The sequence below is a fragment of the Neolamprologus multifasciatus genome, chromosome 18 (assembly GCF_963576455.1).
Source record: "Neolamprologus multifasciatus chromosome 18, fNeoMul1.2, whole genome shotgun sequence".
In the NCBI taxonomy this organism is placed as follows: domain Eukaryota; kingdom Metazoa; phylum Chordata; class Actinopteri; order Cichliformes; family Cichlidae; genus Neolamprologus; species Neolamprologus multifasciatus.
In genome coordinates, this window is record NC_140456.1 from 8,472,130 (window position 1) to 8,491,727 (window position 19,598).

General features: G+C 39.0%; 1 protein-coding gene across 2 annotated transcripts in view; it reads left to right on the plus strand.

The window, feature by feature from the left end:
* The window catches only part of LOC146497287 (contactin-associated protein-like 4), a 129,242-nt gene that overhangs the window by 54,924 nt on the left and 54,720 nt on the right, over positions 1-19,598 (plus strand). For both annotated transcript variants that reach the window (XM_085139812.1, XM_085139811.1), the window contains exons 4-10: positions 3,851-3,998; positions 5,614-5,820; positions 12,244-12,419; positions 12,556-12,702; positions 16,311-16,578; positions 17,904-18,053; positions 18,347-18,518. In XM_085139812.1, coding sequence (XP_084995938.1) covers positions 3,851-3,998; positions 5,614-5,820; positions 12,244-12,419; positions 12,556-12,702; positions 16,311-16,578; positions 17,904-18,053; positions 18,347-18,518 — 1,268 coding nt within the window. The remainder of the gene's footprint in view (positions 1-3,850; positions 3,999-5,613; positions 5,821-12,243; positions 12,420-12,555; positions 12,703-16,310; positions 16,579-17,903; positions 18,054-18,346; positions 18,519-19,598) is intronic.

Here is a 19,598-nt window from a genome sequence, read left to right on the forward strand (position 1 = left end):
TGAGCATGACCATTTATCCGGGGTGAAGCCGCATTTGTTACAGTGCTGCAGAGAGAAGCTTTCGATTAGGAGTTGAGCCGTGGCAATTTCCTCCTGTGAAAAGAATTGAGTTAATCTCGGCGCTGAGGATCTTCTGTGAGAGAGAGCAGAGGACAGCTCTTCACAGCTTAAAAACATGTTGATCTGATGCTCTACATAAACTCTGCACAATCCCAGTCACATTTCAAAGTGTTTCTGAACTTTTGTGAGTTAGTCAGCCGGGCTTAGAGAGCTTGTCAGAGAAAAAGTTGATGACAACCACACCACTTTTTGGTGCTGCTTTTTCTGGCAGGGTTGTATCTTTCTTTCCACAAGAAAGGGAAACTAAGGGGAAGATATTAAAATTGTATCATTGTTCCCGGAGGCACATGGGGTAAGCACGGCAAGTAACTCTACAAAGTATGACAGTGGGTACTCAAAAAGAGAGACAAGGAAAAAAGCAGAAGAAAACCCAGAAGACAAAGAGAAGAAATTAGACTTGGACCCAAATGAGAACTAAACAGCCCATTATCATTCCCAACGCATATCATTGTCACACCCCTAGGCATCTCATAGTGATGCAAAAGGTAGATACCCTTCCTCGTCTGTTTGAAACATTCTGGGTTCTCAATTGACTCCAATATAAACCCGCTCGCGGCGGTAAGAGATGCTAAGAGCACAGGATCCAGCTGTCCATTCCAACACAAACGCATCAAAGTATTTCTGATAATTCAACAATAAAATAGCTTCGTGTTGGGGCCATCACGTAGTGTTTTCCAAACTGATTCAGGATCTGAATGTGAACAGATTAAACATACATAATGCTTTGTTAGGTTTATTATTTTCATTTCACAAGTAAAACACATTTATAGATTCATTCCAACTCGCTCTCATTCCCAACAGGTTAAATACAGTGGGGCGATCATGGCTCAAAGAGTTGGCAGTTCGTCATGTAACCGGAAGGTTGCCGGTTTGAGCCCCGGCTCAGACAGTCTCGGTCGTTGTGTCCTTGGGCAAGACACTTCACCTACCGCCAACTGGTGATGGCCAGAGGGGCCGATGGCGATATGGCAGCATCGCCTCTGTCAGTCTGCCCCAGGGCAGCTGTGGCTACAACTGTAGCTTGCCTCCACCAGTGTGTGAATGTGAGAGTGAATGAATAGTGGAATTGTACAGTGCTTTGAGGGCCCCGAAAAGCGTTATATAAATGCAATCTGTTATTATTATTATTACAGACGACTGTGGCAAATCCTCTATATTTTACCTGTTGGGATGAGAACGTGTTAGATACTCGAGAGACAATGACAATCACCTTCCTTTGGCAGCTTTCTCTCTCTTGTCTTGGCTCTTTTGTATAAATAAAATTATATGAATCAAGAGTTTTAAGCTGTCTTGAGTAAATGATAGAATGCCCATTCATATAAGTTAATAATAATAATAATTAATAATAATATATAATTGTACACCTAACAGATATTTACAGTTGCCTAACATAGGGGCAGTCTTAGTGCACCTGTCCGTGTCAAGTGAATGAACAATGCAAGAGAGAAAACTGAGTGTTTGTGTTCAAGGACTCTTCCAGGGATTTCTCTTCTCTGACTGTTAAAGTAAATGAGATGCTGCTCTATCCGCGAAGTCTGGGCTTTGCTGGGCTGAATGCTCTTCTGGTTCATCAGCTGAGATGAAGAACTGTGTTCAGCTGCTTGGTCTAAAAATAAGGCCTCCTCATAACCCAAGCATGCACGGCTCCTAGGGTCCACGGTACAGTACTGTCAGTTCACATATGCTGCTAATTTTATATACCATAATATGTTGGTGTGCTTGCTGGAATTGTGTATCTCTCTGTGTGTGTGTGTGTGTGTGTGTGTGTGTGTGTGTGTGTGTGCGTGTGGCACTGCAGCCAATTTGTTCCTTTTAGCGGAAACAACAGATGAAGCTTTTATTTTAAAAACATGAGCAGTATCCAGGCACAAACATACAGATATATACACTATTAAAGTTACACATCATTCTTCTTTTCACCACATAAGCACATCCAACTCTCCTAAGTTAATGAGTTAATTATGTGTATAAGCTTTTTTTTCAGTAGTGCGGGAGCCAGTTAACCTGCGTGTCAACTTCACAGGATGCATGTAATTATGATAGATTGCCAGATGGAATGGCTGTAAAAAAAAATAAAATAAATAGAATAAACCAAATTAAGCCATTTGTCACCCAGCCCGGAGTAAGAAGGAAACAATTTTCTGTTCACATTTTTAAAGGCAGGCTGTTTATTGTTAATCCAAAGCAACATCAGAGCAAAATACCATTAACTTTTTTTATTTGTTCATTTCCTCAGTTTTGTGTGAAAAATCCAATCATCATCTGAGTGATTGAAATTAAATTTTATACAGACAGTTGTGGTTATGAAAGTGATGAACTATTATGGAAATTTTGATGAGACAAGTGTCATCATTGCACAAAGACGATGCAAGTTCTCAGACTCAGATGTTCCAGAAACATTTATTGGGTCTTGGCACCAAAAAAACACAAAAGTTGCCTACATACAATACAATACAGTTTTTACAGGTTATATTTTCACTGCAGTTCTAAGGATCTCTTCAACACTATGCATTTTTGTACTTAAATCAGATACCCGATGCTTAATGTGGTGTGTCTTTTAGTTATATACAGCCCAGCTTTATAACCTTTATACTCGGTGAAATGCTCTGAAGTCAATGGGAGACAGGGTACAGGGAAGAGACCCTGGATTTAAATTCCCCCTAAATTCCACCAAATTTGATCTTGCCTGAGCTGTCAGGTGGACTGGAGGTTAGGATTCATACTGTGTGGGTGATTTCTGTCTTGATTTCTAACTATACCTATTAAAACTTCAGGCCAAAAACATATCTTAAAGAAATACTTGAATCTCACTTTGTTCAATGCATCTGTTGCACCTAGAAGTTTTGTCATTATGATAGATATTATGTCATTTGTCACCGTAAGCATGTTAGCATGCTGATGTTAGCCTTTTGTTCATGGTCACAATTGTGTCAGCAGAGGAGGCTGTTGACTTAGTCTTGTTAAAATGATTGATATTCACTGTATTTGCACACCTGTATTATTATATGCTAATGCTCTTTGGTGATGATGGATGCAGATATACCCAGAGGTGCACTGCAAATGTTGCATACCAGATTTAAAACAGTAAAAGTAGTCACCGGTAGGGTTTTTATCGGTTTTCAGCGTTATTTTGTTATCATTTTTATGGTTAACTCGGTTTTCCTTGGTCTTTTCACGTGTGTTATGAATAAATCTTCTTTTTTTCGGTACCGGTACTAGTTTTATTTAGTTGTATTTATCCGCGACACCTTAAAGGCATAAACTGATCTGTGGCGCAAAAAAGGTTGGGGACCGCTGGTCTATATAACAAAGTAAAGTGGGAGCTGACTCCCAATCGCACAAAGCAATTCAAAATCCAAACCATTGTAAGAGTGTTTACACAGCAGACTGATACACAGGAAGAGAGAAGAGAGTCCCTGTGGCGAACCAAGCAGCAAAGATGCAGTCTAGAATTCCATTTCATTAAAAACTATGCAATAAAAGACGTAACTCAGAGTTAGGAGTTGGGTAATATGTATATGTATAATTTTTATATATGTATATATATGTGCAGAAAGTTAATAGTTAATGCTGCAAAAATCTGCTGTGAAAATGAACAAAAAGGATAAGCCAAACTGAAGGGGATGTAAACAGAAACCACAGAGACCAATCAATCTATATGCTGAAAAGTAAATTGCAGCTTTTTCGTGTAAGGACCGTGCAGCACATGATCTTTTCTCTGTGATTTTAGTCTTTTCCAGGCAACAGTAACGCAGACAGTGTGGTCCACTACAAGCTGCAGCAGCCGGCAATCGCCCGCTTTATCCGTCTCATTCCTCTGGACTGGAATCCAAACGGTCGGATTGGACTCCGGTTGGAGACCTATGGATGTCCTTACAGTAAGTCGTATATTCTTTACTAGACAAATGAAAATCTTTACAGATTTGTAAGAGAGATGTAAAAGAGAGATCAAATCAGATTCAGATCAAATAACTTTATTCATTCATTTTAATACTTTCTTTCTTAATTGTATTAAAGAATTGAAGCTTTCTAAGACGACATAACAAAACTACACAGGTCCAAAATATTTAACTCAAATAACCAAGTAAGTGAAATGAGTAAGTGTACAAAGCAGAAATATAAAACTAATGTAATTAGAATTGTAAGAATAGGGATCATTTATAAAACACTAGCAGAGCCACTTAGCATTATTAGATTCTTGATATATTCTAAGCTATTTATTCACTGTGTGTTAAAGCTATGTTTAATCATATCCAAGGGCTATAAATTTATCACAGTTATTAAAAGAAACTGAAGTAAAAGTAACAAAGATAAATTAGTGGAATGACTGAAAAGTCTGGAGAGAAGGTTTTCAAAAGAAATGAAATGCAAAGTTTTTTCTAGCCTCTAATTAACAAGAAATATTGTGGCGTTTTTAATAATGTATCTTGAATTAAAAGAAATTCTGTGTTTACAGAAAAAAAATTATATTTGGCTTCAAAAGGTTTTTTCACCATTACTCTAAGTATGTGTTGTTCTGTATCCTCTGAATACTTCAACTTTTCTTGTTTTCCAAGTTTCACACTTCATTATGTCGCGTCGAGTTCTTGGTTTTTATTGTTTTTACAACCAAGACGTTAGCACATCAATTATCACCCTTCTTGATATTGTAACATTTTGTTGTGTGTGTGTGTTTTTTAAATACACCATGACGCCTAAAGCCTGCCAGCTATTGTTTCCCTCGCTCACGTTTTTAATTTTCACCTCTGCAATCAACCTCGACAACCATCCATTTCACGCGTTCCTCACATAAGCCAGAAAACATACTGTGATAACAATTTAGTTGGCTCTACTTTTCGTTTTGCAGATTTCACAGATTAACTGAATTAATTAAAGTGATAGCAAGCCCACATCACAAAATTTAGTTTTCAGCCATGCGTGTCAACTTTTGCAGCTTCACATTTCAAAACACAGATTTTTTTCTCTGAATAAACATCAGGTATCTCACAGTTTCTTTAGTGGATCTATCCGCTGTTTGCATTGAAAACAAAAATTACCACATGTCACTTCTGCTTTCACAGCTTAACTACTTTAGTCATGCTGACAGTTAAATGTGTAGAGTATACAAACCTTTTGGGAGAAAGGCTGTTTTATACATCTGTTTTTAAAAAAATACAAGGTGGTGAATTTTCTTGTAAGTTATCTTGCTACAAAGTAGTTGCATTCAGCCTTTTTTTTACATGTCAGCAAGCAGTGATACACTTGCATTTTTGTGTTACCCTCGTAAGATTGTGTGTAATGCGTACATTTAAAACACATCATTTCTTATTGGCTAGTAAAATGTGAGGGCTATATTCCTTAACAGTGAAAGAACAATCACAGTTTGAGCTGGTCAAGTCAGGTGCATGATTATAGTTGAGCTTATGTCTCGATCTGATTGCTCCCTTCCTTTATAGCACAGACTTCTGAATATAAAGTTCTGAGTTCTCTACTGATGTTTTCTTTCATTTTCAGCCTCTGATGTGGTTAGCTTTGATGGTGGCAGCAGCGGTCTGTTGTACTGGTTGACTTCTGGGCTTAAGCGGACATCCAGAGATGTTGTCACTCTGAAGTTTAAAGCCCTGAGGAATTCTGGGACACTGCTGCAGGCAGAGGGACAGGAAGGACTCAGCCTCAGTCTGGAGTTAGAGAGAGGAAAGCTACTACTGCTGCTGAGACAAGGTAAACACACAGATCTATTAACTGATATCAAGAACATTTACATCCGTTAATAATATACTTGGGTATGGCTGAGATTTCAGTATGAATACTTTTTTCATTAGCTGAAAAGTTGATAGAAAATAATACTGTAAAGTCTTTAAAATAAGAAGCACGTTGAGATGAGTTGTTAACCAGATCTACAGAAATATAACTGAATTGGAAGTATCAAAACCAAGAACACCTTTATTATATGAAAAGTTTACTGGCTTATATTGTTATGTCTCACGTTTAAATTTCTTTAAATTTAAAATATGTTCCAATCTGACAGCTTATTGTACTTGTTATGTCTAAACAACGATTTAATAAGATAGAAAGTATTTTTGTATTTGTAAGTCACTTGTTTGTGTTAGTGCAGAACATCTGTTTAAAGGTTGAGGACAATATAAAAACCTCTAAAATGACTAAGATTGGCTTTCGGTGGATCAGATCGATGGCATGTATGCTGGCATCTGATTGGTTTAAATCTTGGCTCCAAATTCTGCTTTTGCGTCTCTGTCTAGTTACAGCCATGATGGATGGCTCCCGTTCAGTGTAGCATGTGTTAGGGCTGGACTCTGCGAGAGTTGATGCACGGCAGGTGTGTGTGTGTGTGTGTGTGTGTGTGTGTGTAAAAATGGGGTTAAAGCAGAGTTTGTCTGGCTGCCATGCTGAATCATCACCATATGGCACATCTCTCATCGGGAAGCCCATCTGGTTGCTGAAGTACGTTATCCATCTATCAGTTTTCTGTCTCTTGCTCCATTTCACGAACCTCTGAACACCTTTCCCTTTTCCATTAGCAGCTAAATACACCTTTGTGTGCATGAGCTTATCCTTAAATATGTCAGTGCTTTTTTAACAGACAAAAGGAATAACCTTGCAGCCAATTAAATTAAAAACTAGCATAATTTCAAAACCGTGTACTCACATTTCTTGCATACACAAGTGTAATCCATAGTGATAAGACAGTAATTCTTAATCTCACCTATTGGCAATTTAGAATCATCATAACCTAACCCTACTAAGTGCATGTCTTTGGACTATGAGTTAAAAAAAAACCCCACAAGAGTACTCAGAGTGAAACCACACAAACGCAGAGAGACCCCAGCCAGGTGGATTCAAACTTGCTGTGAGGCAAGAGTTTTAACCACTGCACCACCATGCTGCCCTGGTGTTTGGAGTCCTTTAATTATCTAAGGTAATAAAGTAGACGTGTGATGGACTTTCCTCACTGCGGTGTTAATGACAGGTCCTGGGAGAACACCAAGCTATATAAAGTTATCCAGCCCCTCCACCTGGGCTCCAGTTTTGCTATGACAATGGAAGCGTTTCTCCTGTTTCCTGATATTTCTCACAATGATCACCTTGGCCTACAAGTGTTCAGCTCAAGATTGTTCTTCTTACACCAGAAAGGCAGGTGGTTGATCTCATCCCACTAGGCAGATTCATCATTACTTGAGATCAGGCCCACTACCGCTGTGCTGTCAGCATACTTGGCTGTGATATTGGACTATGAGGTAAATGGTAAATGGCCTGTATTTGTATAGAGCTTTACTAGTCCCAAAGGACCCCAAAGTGCTTTACATATTCAGTCATCCACCCATTCACACACTCACACTGGTGATGGCAAGCTACACTGTAGCCACAGCCACCCTGGGGCACACTGACAGAGGCGAGGCTTCCGGACACTGGCGCCACCGGGCCCTCTGACCACTACCAGTAGGTAACGGGTGAAGTGTCTTGCCCCAGGACACAACGACCGAGATTGTCAGAGCTTGGGCTCGAACCGGCAACCTTCCGATTACAAGACGAATGGCCAACTCTTGAGCCACGATCGCCCCACAGTGACTACACTGTCATAAGTGTTATGGGTGTATTCTGAGTAGCGCTGGGGATTCAGGTAAAACGGGTTCCACTGCGTCATGAGTGGGAGTTTCTCCCAGTAAGGAGCGCTGTAAATTGTTTTGGGAGTTCAGGTTCAAGTCTGTACGTTGGAATTTAGAGGCAGCACAAAGATCTCTCATCTCTAATCACAGACTCCAAAAGTTATTGAATACCTAAGTGGGACTTCATAGACTGTAATCAACCATTAATTGCCAGTAATCACAGATGTATGTGGGCGTCCATGGTGAAAATAAGATTTTTCACGCTATGTTATACATGCTCAAACAGCAGCTTCACTGTAACTTCAGAAGTTATATCAGCAACTGTCCTTTTCAAAAAGGAAAAAAAATACTTTTATCATAAAGAGAGATGAGAGCTGAATGAAATCAAAGCCAATTTGCTAAAATGACAGGGTTTCTTGTCTTTATTCTTTCTTTTTTCTGCTTTTGCCAGTTTCTAAATATTTTCTGTTTTCTTTTTGATTACTGTTTATCTCCCTAGATCTCCTGCTCCTTACATTTCCGACATCACAAGAGGCTATCTGCCTCTAAAAACTGTTATCTTTGTGTCTCATATATTCTGTTCCCCCCTCACAACAATACTGTGTATACAATATATAATGTTTTTGTTTTTTTTGGTTGAGTGCCCTTCATCTTTCTGTCTCATTATATCTGTCTCGCCCATCAATTTTCTGTTTTTCTTCCTTGTCCTTGCCCAGTTTAGCCCTACATATGCTTTTTGGGTTACATATTGTGTAATTTAGTTCATCTGCTGTGTGTAGTGACCCTGAGCTCACACACAGTCTGCTTTAGTATACTATGACTAACACATCCAGGTCTGATCCCCTCCTGGAGCAGAGGCAGTTTTACTTTATGAGGCAAAACTAAGTAACAGCCGACACAGGAAACAGTAACACTGTTCTGGAAAACAGAAGGGAAATTTGTGCCATAACCAGTGTTGGTCAGTTACTTGAAAATAGTAATTAGTTACTAATTACTTCTCCAAGAAAGTAATCCTGTTACTTTACTGATTACTTATTTTCAAAAGTAATTAGTTCATGACTTTGTTACTTTTTAAAAACATGATACACAACCTGAATACTTAATAAAGCAATAGATCCTTCACCCCATGCTATTTTTTCTGCATATTTCATGATTTAAAATGAATTACCGTAATTGTCGGGCTATAAGCCGCTACTTTTTGCACAAGCTTTGAACCCTGCGGCTTTTAGTCAGGTGCGGCTTTTTTGTCATATCGTAAGACGATTTGTTTTGTTTGTTCGCTGTTGTACGGCACTACGTTGCCTGGCGGAAGGGCATGTGATTAGACCCACAGTATCAGGGTTCAAGAGTGGTATGTTGGTCACATGTCCATCCGCCAGGCAACATAGTGCCGTACAAGTAGCGCGAAAAACAAACTTCAAAGTAGCGCTATGCGTTCAGCGGGAGGCGTGGATGACGAGCGGCGATAAACTTGCGAAAAGCAAGTTATGCTCAACTCCACCGGTGGAATCTGACAGCGTGGAAAAGTGTGAAAACATCCACGATCACCAACGGATTTCGAAGGGCTGGACTGCTGCATGATGGAGAGCAGGACACCGCCATGGCCCTTCAGAGGGTGTTCGACTCTGACACTGACAACGAGGATTTCTTTGGTTTTGAAAGTGACAACGAAGGAGAGAAGCTGAGAGTGGATGACGAAGCCATCCTGAGGCTGTTCGTATCCGACACTGGAGAAGAGGACTTTGGTGGTTTTAGTGCACAGGAAGAAGAGAAAGATGACTGACGTTTCTTCTTGTTAAAGCCGTGTCACTGCACCTGAGCCTAAAAGGTAGTCCGAATCTATTTTTCTGGTGTGCTGTAGGTTATTGTTATGTACTACATTTGTTACTCATTTATGAAGCACAGTACATGTTTCGTACTTGTAATTACCACTACTTGTACATATACCTAAAAAGTTATGCAAATATGTACCCATAACTTGTTTTTCAAAATATTAATAAAAGGGGTGTGTCTCCAAACAGCCATCTCTTTCCTGACAATTCCCTTTGTGCATATTCTCTTACATATGATAAGTCAACATTGAAACACCTGCGGCTTTTAGTCAGGTGCGGCTAATGTATGTACAAAACTGGATTTCCCCCTGATTTTAGCTTGTGCGGCTAATATTCAGGTGCGCTTTGTAGTCCGGGAAATACGGTAATGAATTAATGAAAAAGTCTGTCTTTAAAAAACAGACTTTTTATGTCTTAAACAGACTTAAAAACATTAAATCAAAATACTACTATTATTCTAGATATTAGGCCATGTTGACGTAAAAAATACAAAAGAAACAGATTTCCCCAGATTCTCTCCCACTTTACTCAGATCAGCTTGTTGTTGTGTTTGTGACAGTCCAAACATGTTTGCCAAATGGGAAGTACTCTCTGGCAGGCCAGCGATGCAACTGCAACACCGATAACAAGGTTGAACGGTGTTTACCTTGTCTCTTCTTCACAGTTTTAATTTTCATCTATAAATACCACACCGATATACGGAGATGTTTTCAGCCTCTAGTTATAAATTCAGTCTAGGAGTCAGTTTACAGGCATTTGAAAGATTATTTTAACATTTGTGACTGCTGTTCACGATTTATTATTACTGCTGCTTTATATTTATCTACTATAAACCTGTAAATACCATATAAAGGTGTGGCTTTGACTGAACTCGGTTCAGTCTTTGTCTCTTACCTTTGTCAGTTTAGGAAAACAAACATAGTGATTGTTCTTTTTTCAAGCTCCAGTACATGATGTAAGCCATAAGACATCTTTTTAACATGTTTGGATACTTGTTTACCCCTTTAACGCAGAAGGACAGATTCGCAGAAACTCCAAAATACTGCCAGCAGGTGACGTTAGAATATGTATGGACCATTTGCACCCTGTAATGACTGGTCAAGTCCTCTCTACTCACTTTTAAACCCCATGAGAGTTTCCTAATACCTTACCAGGCTGATAACTATTTGGTATCCCAAAGTTTGCAAAATATGTTTCGAGTCGAATACATTGACAGCTGCTCCTGAAGAAAAACATCTTCCTGCATAATAAGGTACAGTCAACAACACATCATATAGACTTAGTCTGCAGCAAGTGTTCAGCAAATGCTGTGAAAAAGAGGTAAACACATCCTGTCTGACCCTCTTTGTCATTAATAAAATATGCCATAGTCATTGTCATTTTTTTCAGTTATTTATCCAAAAATTTTCCTTGCTCTTATTCATCACCACAGCCTGATTTTCTGGGCTTCATGTTGATATGTCACACAATAAAACATAATGCGTATAGTGACGTTTACTTTTTTTTAAGACTCCATGACCTTTCTTCTTTGCCTCCATCACCCTAAACTTTGAATTTTTTATATCTGGTGACCTGGTCCTTGTTAATATTTGCTGTGTGCATTCTTGCTCCCATCAGGAAGTAACCTATTGATTTCTGATGACCCCTGCATCACAATTTAAATAAAAATGGAGCTCAAAACATTTAAGAATAGCATAGAATTTTGCAGCATGATTTTTCTTACTTTCTTCAAAAATTCAACGCATTGGTAGTCATCATCTAATTCTTTTTGCTGCTTTAGAAAAAAAAATATCTTATTTTGTTCCCCCTTATGAGCTCTGTACTGCTAAAAAGGGAGATGAGATAAGGATGGGATGGGAGTCACAGTGAAAAGAGAAGAAAAAGTAACAAATAATGGAAGAGAGGGCAAGACCGTATTTATTAATATTCCTTTATTTTCTCTTTGTTTGTCCTTTCATCTTTCATAGTGATGCCAGTTTTCTCTTGTTATTCAAGCTTCAATCAAATCATCTGTCACACTCTATCATAAGGTCCAGTTCCTCTCTTTCCTGCTGCTCACCACATAATAAGGGCTGCATTAATCAATGCCTATAAAGAGAACCTATTTGTCTTTAAGCCGTGCCATCCGTCCTCTTATATTGATTGAGCTGTCTCTTTCTATTTGTCCAGACTGTAATAAAAAGACTCATTCCAATAGTTGCATTAACAGGACAGACAAAGCATCAGAGCTTGTCTTCTTTTTTTCTGTTGGCTCAAAGACACGTTTGTCCATCATTCTCCAAACTTTGTGTTTCTCTCTCTGAAGTTGGAATTGTCTGTCTCTAAACGGTTTCTTATACATTTTTAATGACTGACCATGTTCAGCTCTTTCTAACGTTTCTCCTCTCGGCAGAAAGTTTCTCTCGCAGTTCTTTGGGGGATGCAAAAATCTAATTAAGACCTGGTGGTGCTCTTCTATGATTAATTTATTTCTCGCCATGTTTCCACTGTAGTTTTTCAGATTAGGCCATATTATGAGTTTGGCATTAGATGCTAGTATGCAGATATATTCAGTAGACATCATGGAGAATAGAGGTTCATACAGACCTTTGTATGAACCTCTCAGTGGGATCCTGAGTAAAACGGTCAAATCAGAAATAATCCTTGTCCTGCTAAGTGCTGTTTTTTTTCCTTGACCCCTTTTACAGGCAGGACTTCATCCACTGAACCCCAGCGCCTTGTTTCCCTTGGCAGCCTGTTGGATGATCAGCACTGGCATCATGTAGCAGTGGAGCGGCGTGGCTCTCACCTAAACCTCACTGTGGACAAACACACAGAGAGGGTTCAAATCCCTGCAGACCTCAGCCACTGGAGCATTGAACAGGTCTTTTCAAATACAGAAAGGGTTAAATTTAACTTCTACCTTTTGTGCAAACAAAAGTGCAGAAGATGTGTTGCAGATATTATGTTTCCTTCTTTTAAAATAATCAGTTTATTTGTGTATCATTGTTTTCATACAGCTGAGTTTGGGGGCGGTTCAGAGTGAAGTCTCTCACAAACCAGTAACCTCCAAGAAGAACTTCAACGGGTGCCTGGAAAATCTGTTGTATAATGGCCACAACCTGATAGAACTAGCTAAAAACAAAAAACAACAAGTTACTATTTCGGTAAGTAATTTTAACCTGTGTAACAGGTTAAACACAACCTGACTTTTTTAATGATTTGGGGGGCTTTTTCTCCTTCATTACAGTAGATGGTTCAGTGAAAACTGTATTTTGTTTTTAAGAAAAGGACTTTAAGAAAGGGGGAAAACTGAAAACATGCATGTTGGCTTCTCCCCATAAAAGCAAGGAATAGGTTTTTACAGTAAAAACATTTGAAGAGCCCATGGTAGAGTGTGCATTGTGTAGTAAATCAAAAAAGGTGCTCACCTGCAGAAAAACTGTAAGAAAACTGAAAGAAAAGGAAATGTAAAAAATGTTGTCCCCCAAAAAACATTTCGGTCTGTTGTTTTTCACCAATTTCATACAGGCACACTGCAGACTGGGGCCTGCAAAATTTGCATGTATGTTAAATGATCCTTTAAGGCGTTTGTTTTTATACATGTGGTGAACACCAGGTTTCTGTTTTTGGGGCCATTTTAATGGCTTTATTCAACTGTAGAGACAAATATCAAAGATAAAAGTAAGGACATTACATCAACCGTTCTACCAACTCTAAAGTCTTCAAACTGAAGACTTTAGAGCATTTGCATCAGTCTGCACCATAACCAGCTGACGTTAGTCCAAGTCTTTAACAGTGAGCTATGCATAGAACTATGGACCCTGCATGACAGCTCCCTTCCCAGCAGCTGTGGCTTTCACATAGGTTCAGCCCACTAGTGTTGCTTCTGCCAGCCAAGTAAGAATCAGAGCACACCTGAAAAAAGCTACCCTTGACCTAATTTTGTCTTTCTTTAAACTATGAATAATTTAAACCTGCTGAAATGTTTAAAGAAATAGAATCGTTTTATTATCTTTTTAATACATTGATATAATCATATTTCATTGAAACTAAGGTGAAAAGTGTCAGTTATCATGTCATTATGACCATCCAAATACCATTTTACTGTTTATTTTCAAACTATACCTCAAAGTGAAGTGTGTTCAGCAGATTCATTTCTGCTGTTAAAATGATGAAAGGCTTTATACACAGCTCTCTTAAGCTCGCACCACAACATTTTAGTCAGGTTGAGGTCATTGTGTTCTCAGGTTCATTTTCTTGGTGCATGACCAGAAAGCAGAGTTCATGGTTGACTTTATGATCCAACAAGCCCAAATCATCACCTTCCACCACCATGCTTGACAGGTGGTATGAAGTGTTTGTGCTGATATGCTTTGTTGTGTCTTTGCAAAATGTGCATTATGGCCACACATCTCCCCTTTGGTCCCCTTTGATGATGATTAATTAATTCATTAATTTGATTAGGACCTGGCTGCAATCTATGGTTATGGAACTTCTAACGACATATTCCTGCATTTTGAATTTTTGTTAAATAAATACTGACATGTTGCAATATGCGGGACACTGTTCATCTGAGGTTGTCTTCACGTGATTTTGAGACTTTTGAGATTTTTAAAATATGTCCTGATATGTAAACCTTTAGAATTAAAAAGGGTTTATTTTCTTTTTTTCCATAACTGTAAATATAGGTTATCTTTAAATTTTCAAGCTTTGTAAGCTGTGCTGGTTGAACTACTGAGCTGGTTAATGAAGACTCACTTATGCCTCGTCATTGTGGGAGTTATGGCCTTTAGAGTTTTTTGCATTTGCAATGAGTGGATCAAGCTCATCTGGGAGCTGTGAAGCGCTTGTGATGAAGTAATATGTGCTCTGTCATTACAGTATAGGGCCAAACAGCAGAAAGAAACATGAATTCTTGGTAAACAGGTTCAAAGATTTACACGCATGGCTGAAGATTTGAGTGGTCCTAGAGCTGGGCGATATATCGAGTTTTTAAAAAATATCGATATATTTTTATACGAGATATAAGATGTGACAATATCCTTTATATCGATATAGTCTATGTTACGTTATAACTATACTTGTGGAGCCGCAAGTTTGCCTCTCTTTCGTCCACTTTTGTCTTTACGCAACATTACTCGGCCTCACCCCTCCTTCACTGAACACAACTCCCCCTCCTCCCCCATCGCTTCACCTGCAGGAAGCGACAAGATGGACACGGCAAATCTCCGTTAACGAGTTACTGCGCATCGCCCCGTGCGTGGGGCTGGACGCCGTCAACGTGTTAGCTAGCTAACCACGCTAACAAGCTAACCACGCTAACGCCATGCAGCCCAGAGGCGCTGCACAGCCTAAAATCCTTTCATTTTCTCAAAAGTTGACAGCGCGCCTTATGTATGAATTCTGGTTGTGCTTGATGGCCGCGAAGCGATTTTATGTGGTACACAGCGCTCAGCAATCTGTCAAAAAATGTTTTAGTACGACTTTGGTAAGCTACGGTGCTGCACCGGTTGATGGATTGTCAGAGCATTACGGCTACCGAGGAGCCTCGCGGAGTGATACGTACTGTGCTTCAACATAATATTACCCTACTGTGTATAAGGACCATAAATGGCACCTGTTAAGAGACGTGGTTACGAAGAGGATTTCAAACTCAATGCTGTCAGTCACACAGTAGAAGTTGGGAACAGAGCAGCTGTGAAATCTGTCTTTGTTACTATGCTCTGCATCTTTTAGTTTACATTTTGACTGCACAATTGTGAGCTTTTTGTTGTGCACAAAAACAACATTGTTTTCTTTTATTTATGGAGCATTATTATTTGCATTATTAAATGCTCATAATTTATTTTTGAGTAAATTTTATGTACATCTATGCTCTATGTTAATAAAAGTGCCCGTGTGACATCTGGGACACAGCTTTGACTAAGAACTCTCTTTTTGTTCTTACTTTATGGCTTAAAAAAATATCGAGATATATATCTTATATCGCCGTCCAGGTAAAATATATCGAGATATGAATTTTGGGTCATATCGCCCAGCCCTAAGTGGTCCTGCAGCTCTTAAGGTACTAACTGCAAAGCTGTGGTCTAATCTGCTATAGGCACTAAATGGGTCTTCTTACAGCTCTTTGAGGAGACAATAATAAGAAGAAAATAAGAGTGCAAATGGAGGAAGAATGGTGTGCCGATGCTGAAGGCTTTTGAGGGTTTTTAAGGTAACTTTACTTTGTGTTGTGCAGCAGCAAAGCCCACTCCAACATGAATAATTGTACATCACTTTAACTGCACCACAAAGGGCTTTTAGATGTCATCTGTGTTTCCAGAGCATTGTAAAGATAGCAGACTGAAATTCCCAGCAGAGAGTCAGGACTATAATAAATTACTGCCGCAGCTTGAGCGGTGAACCCCGCGTCATTACCACTACTCAAAACAATGGACTGTAACAGAGATATCAGATATTGCAGTACTGGCCATGCTCTATGCTCTCTTCATTTTATTTCCATTTTTTTTTATCTCTTTTACCTCCACACTAGGTGACTTTGGCATTTTAGAGTTTGCTTTTCTAATCTTATCCTAAGCTCTGCTGTTATCATTATGGTAATACCAATGTCCTCTTTAAGGAGACTTGCTGATGAGATCACGGAGACATGAGGTCAGATCAGCACGCCCTCTGTAGCTGATTAATATTCATGTTTTATGTTGTTTTATCTCTATAGTATCTTTTTTTCTGTCACACCTCCTCTTTCTCTCCATTCTGCATGTTTTCCTCTCAGGGCAATGTCACCTTTTCGTGTGCTGAGCCAGTTTCTGTTGCGGTGACGTTCACTGGGCCTGAGAGCTTCCTTCAGTTACCGGGGACTACAATGTCTTCATCAGGGGGCATATCTATAGGCTTTCAGTTCAGGACTTGGAATAAGAAGGGGCTTCTGCTTAGTTTTGAACTCCCTGAACAAGGAGGCGTGGCCTGGTTGTACCTGAGTGAGGCCAGACTCCATCTACAGATCCATAAAAGCGGCAGGGCGCTGCTGGAGCTCAGTGCAGGTCAGTCTAAAGCAAATCCCAAGCACCTTCAGATCCACAGATCAACAGTAAAGTTACTAGAACTGCTCACACGAATGTCAAATCATTATTTTTCCACACTCACTGCACTTTGAAGAACAGCGAGCTATGACTTCTGTCCATCTAATTTCAAGTATTTACACTTAAACTTCATATCACTAAAAAGACATGAAATGACCAGATACCTTGAGGAATAATAATAATCCCTACCCAGTTCTAGCACAATAAATTTAACAATCATTGTTTTTCACACTGATTTATTTATTTATTTTTGTTATATCCTGTAGTAATGGTAGGTAATTGTGATCAGTGGGCGATGCATGGCTGGCATGTAGTTTCTAGGGTGACAAATGTGCAGTGTGATCAACACAAGGACACAACTGTAGCAGAATGTCTCCAGACACTACTTAGCTGTATTTATCTTGTTCATTACTAGTCACACAAAACAAGTTACCGGGAAAAAGGAAACAATGTGAACAGAAGGTGAGTCGCATTGATCAGACGTCAGTGTCGATATACAAATATTTGCTGTTTTAATTTAAGTTTTGGAAAAGCAACTAAGACAGACAAAATCCTTCAGCAGCCTGACCTATTAATGGCACATGGAGAAAAAAGATCATCTCAGTTCATGTAGAAACATAAGCCAATCTTTTTCTGACAAATATTTTTGCATTTCATGCTTTGAAATGTTTAGATGTAATATTTATGCTCTGCATTGTCCTAATTTTTAAACCTCTGGTCACTCAGCAATGTTACAAACAGCAAATGGCTTTGTAGGATGATTAGGATGTCTTCTTGAGCAAAGAAGTGCAAGTAAGGAAAACAGTGGAGATAATGAGATATTGATTTATTCCCTTAACTCCTAATAACATACAGATCCACAGGGCTGGCACAGTGCCGCCTGTACTTGATACAAGTCAATCACTCAAAGGATGTAGGAAGTGGGAAGCTCACTTGCTGCAATCAATGTGTTAGATGTGGCCCTTCCCCTCTGTGGCACATGTGAAGTGATGAGCTGGTATCTTCAAGGAAACAATCAGTTTATAACATTATCTTTTATAAAAAGAAATGATTTACAAGCTGTTTCCAAGAAGAAAAGTGGTATATATGTAAATTAGGTGTATTTGTGTAGTAGACAGTGTATGATAGGATATATAATTTGGTCTTTGCTACCCACGCTTGGTTTCCATGTGGGGAAAAAAAGTGTTCCCAACATCTGTCTCAGGTTTTAATGGCTCGATGTGCAACCATGGCACACGGGAAAGATTTTATTTTTAGCGGTGTGTTAATGGATGTTTGCTTTCCAGGTGCTTCTCTGAATGACGGTCAGTGGCATTCAGTGGAGCTGAATTCCAGACGAGGTCGTCTAACCATCACAGTGGATAAAGAGGAAAGAGACAGCTCTCAAGCCAGCCCATCGTTTCCTGTCACTATAGAAAGTCACCTCTTCTTCGGCGGTAAGACACAGTTCAGCTGTGTCATTCCATGCAATTATACCCACTCAAGCATCAGTGAGCATAAAATGTAGAAACTTTGTAATAAACCAAAAAAATATATAGAATTATCTTTCCACAGTGCATTAGTTAGTCAGTTACAGTCACAGTCTGCATCACAATACATCAATGTTTTAGGGGGGTTTTCCACATACAATACACATCTCAGTTCATCTCTACAAATCTGTTGTATTTGTTTTTTAGTGCACTTTTATTTTATTAACTCTTGCCATCTGCTGTGATTCTCTTCTGTTCAGGTTGTCCTGTTGAAGATGGCAGTCAGAAGTGCAGAGACCTGTTTGATGTCTTCCAGGGCTGCATGCGTTTGTTTACTGTGGACAATCAAAACCTGGATCTGATTAAGGTGCAGGAAAAGCAACTTGGAAACTACAGCAACCTGCAGATTGACATTTGTGGAATCATTGACAGGTCAGTTTTCAAAAACTCTGCTGTTTGTTAAGGCACATTAGTGTTTTCTCTTAGCTCTGACGCAGCCCTCTGGTATTTATTAGAGATATGAAAAATGATAATCTGGAAATATTTCTGTCAGAATGCAGTCTGTTACAAGTACAGCAGTTATTCATAGAATAAATCACAGTGAAGCTTTGGTGTACAAATTGCAGTGCTGACTGTGACATTTTCTGGTAGGAATAGGGACCAAAATGTTTTATTTCAAAATAATTCTGTCTGATTTTACCCCACAAAGATTGTTGTTCATTGCATCTTAACTGTGTTGCCTTCATAACCACTTTCCTGGCAAGAATATCAGGTAAAAGCCAACCATGGAAAGTTTTAGTAGTTTGGTAAAAATGTATTTTAAAACCATAATACTGTCTCTTTTTTTACAACCACTGTGGCATGACACATTGTTCTTTTAAATTCCACTTCAAGGGTATTATGTACTTACATACTTGCATGATTAGAAGAAAAAATACCAAGACTGCACGTTTGACTCAAACCTTTTCCTTAGCAGTTTGTTTAGCTGAGATAGGCTCAAAGAATTGGAATCTGTATTACTATAATATGGGTACCACTGGCCTATTTAAATCTTAGGAACACGTTATGTTTTCTATACCACATATAAGTATAACTGGATGAGATTTTGTACTTATACCAGAGGTGTGATTTGAACCCTCAAGGTCTTATGTCATTTGCTTCTTGAGTCAGTTAAGTCTGTGAGGATTAAGTGATTAGACCTTAGTGATTAGACTTTAGGTGGAGATGGGACTGGGCCAGTGTTTGGTTGGAATTTAGGAGCAACTGAGCAACACTGAGATTAAATATGCCAAGACAGATTGCACAAAGAATTGTGTGTTTTGTTAATGCATGATGTGTTCACTTCACTAAGAAGAAGAGTGGACAGTTATAAGCCTGATTTAATCTAAAACATGAATCAGAAACATGACTGTTGTAGGAGGGCATCCTAATCACTTGAAAAGCTCTTTCAATAGCATCTGATTTGTCTGAGAAGTGCTATGTAAACAAGGGCTAATTGATTACATGTTGATT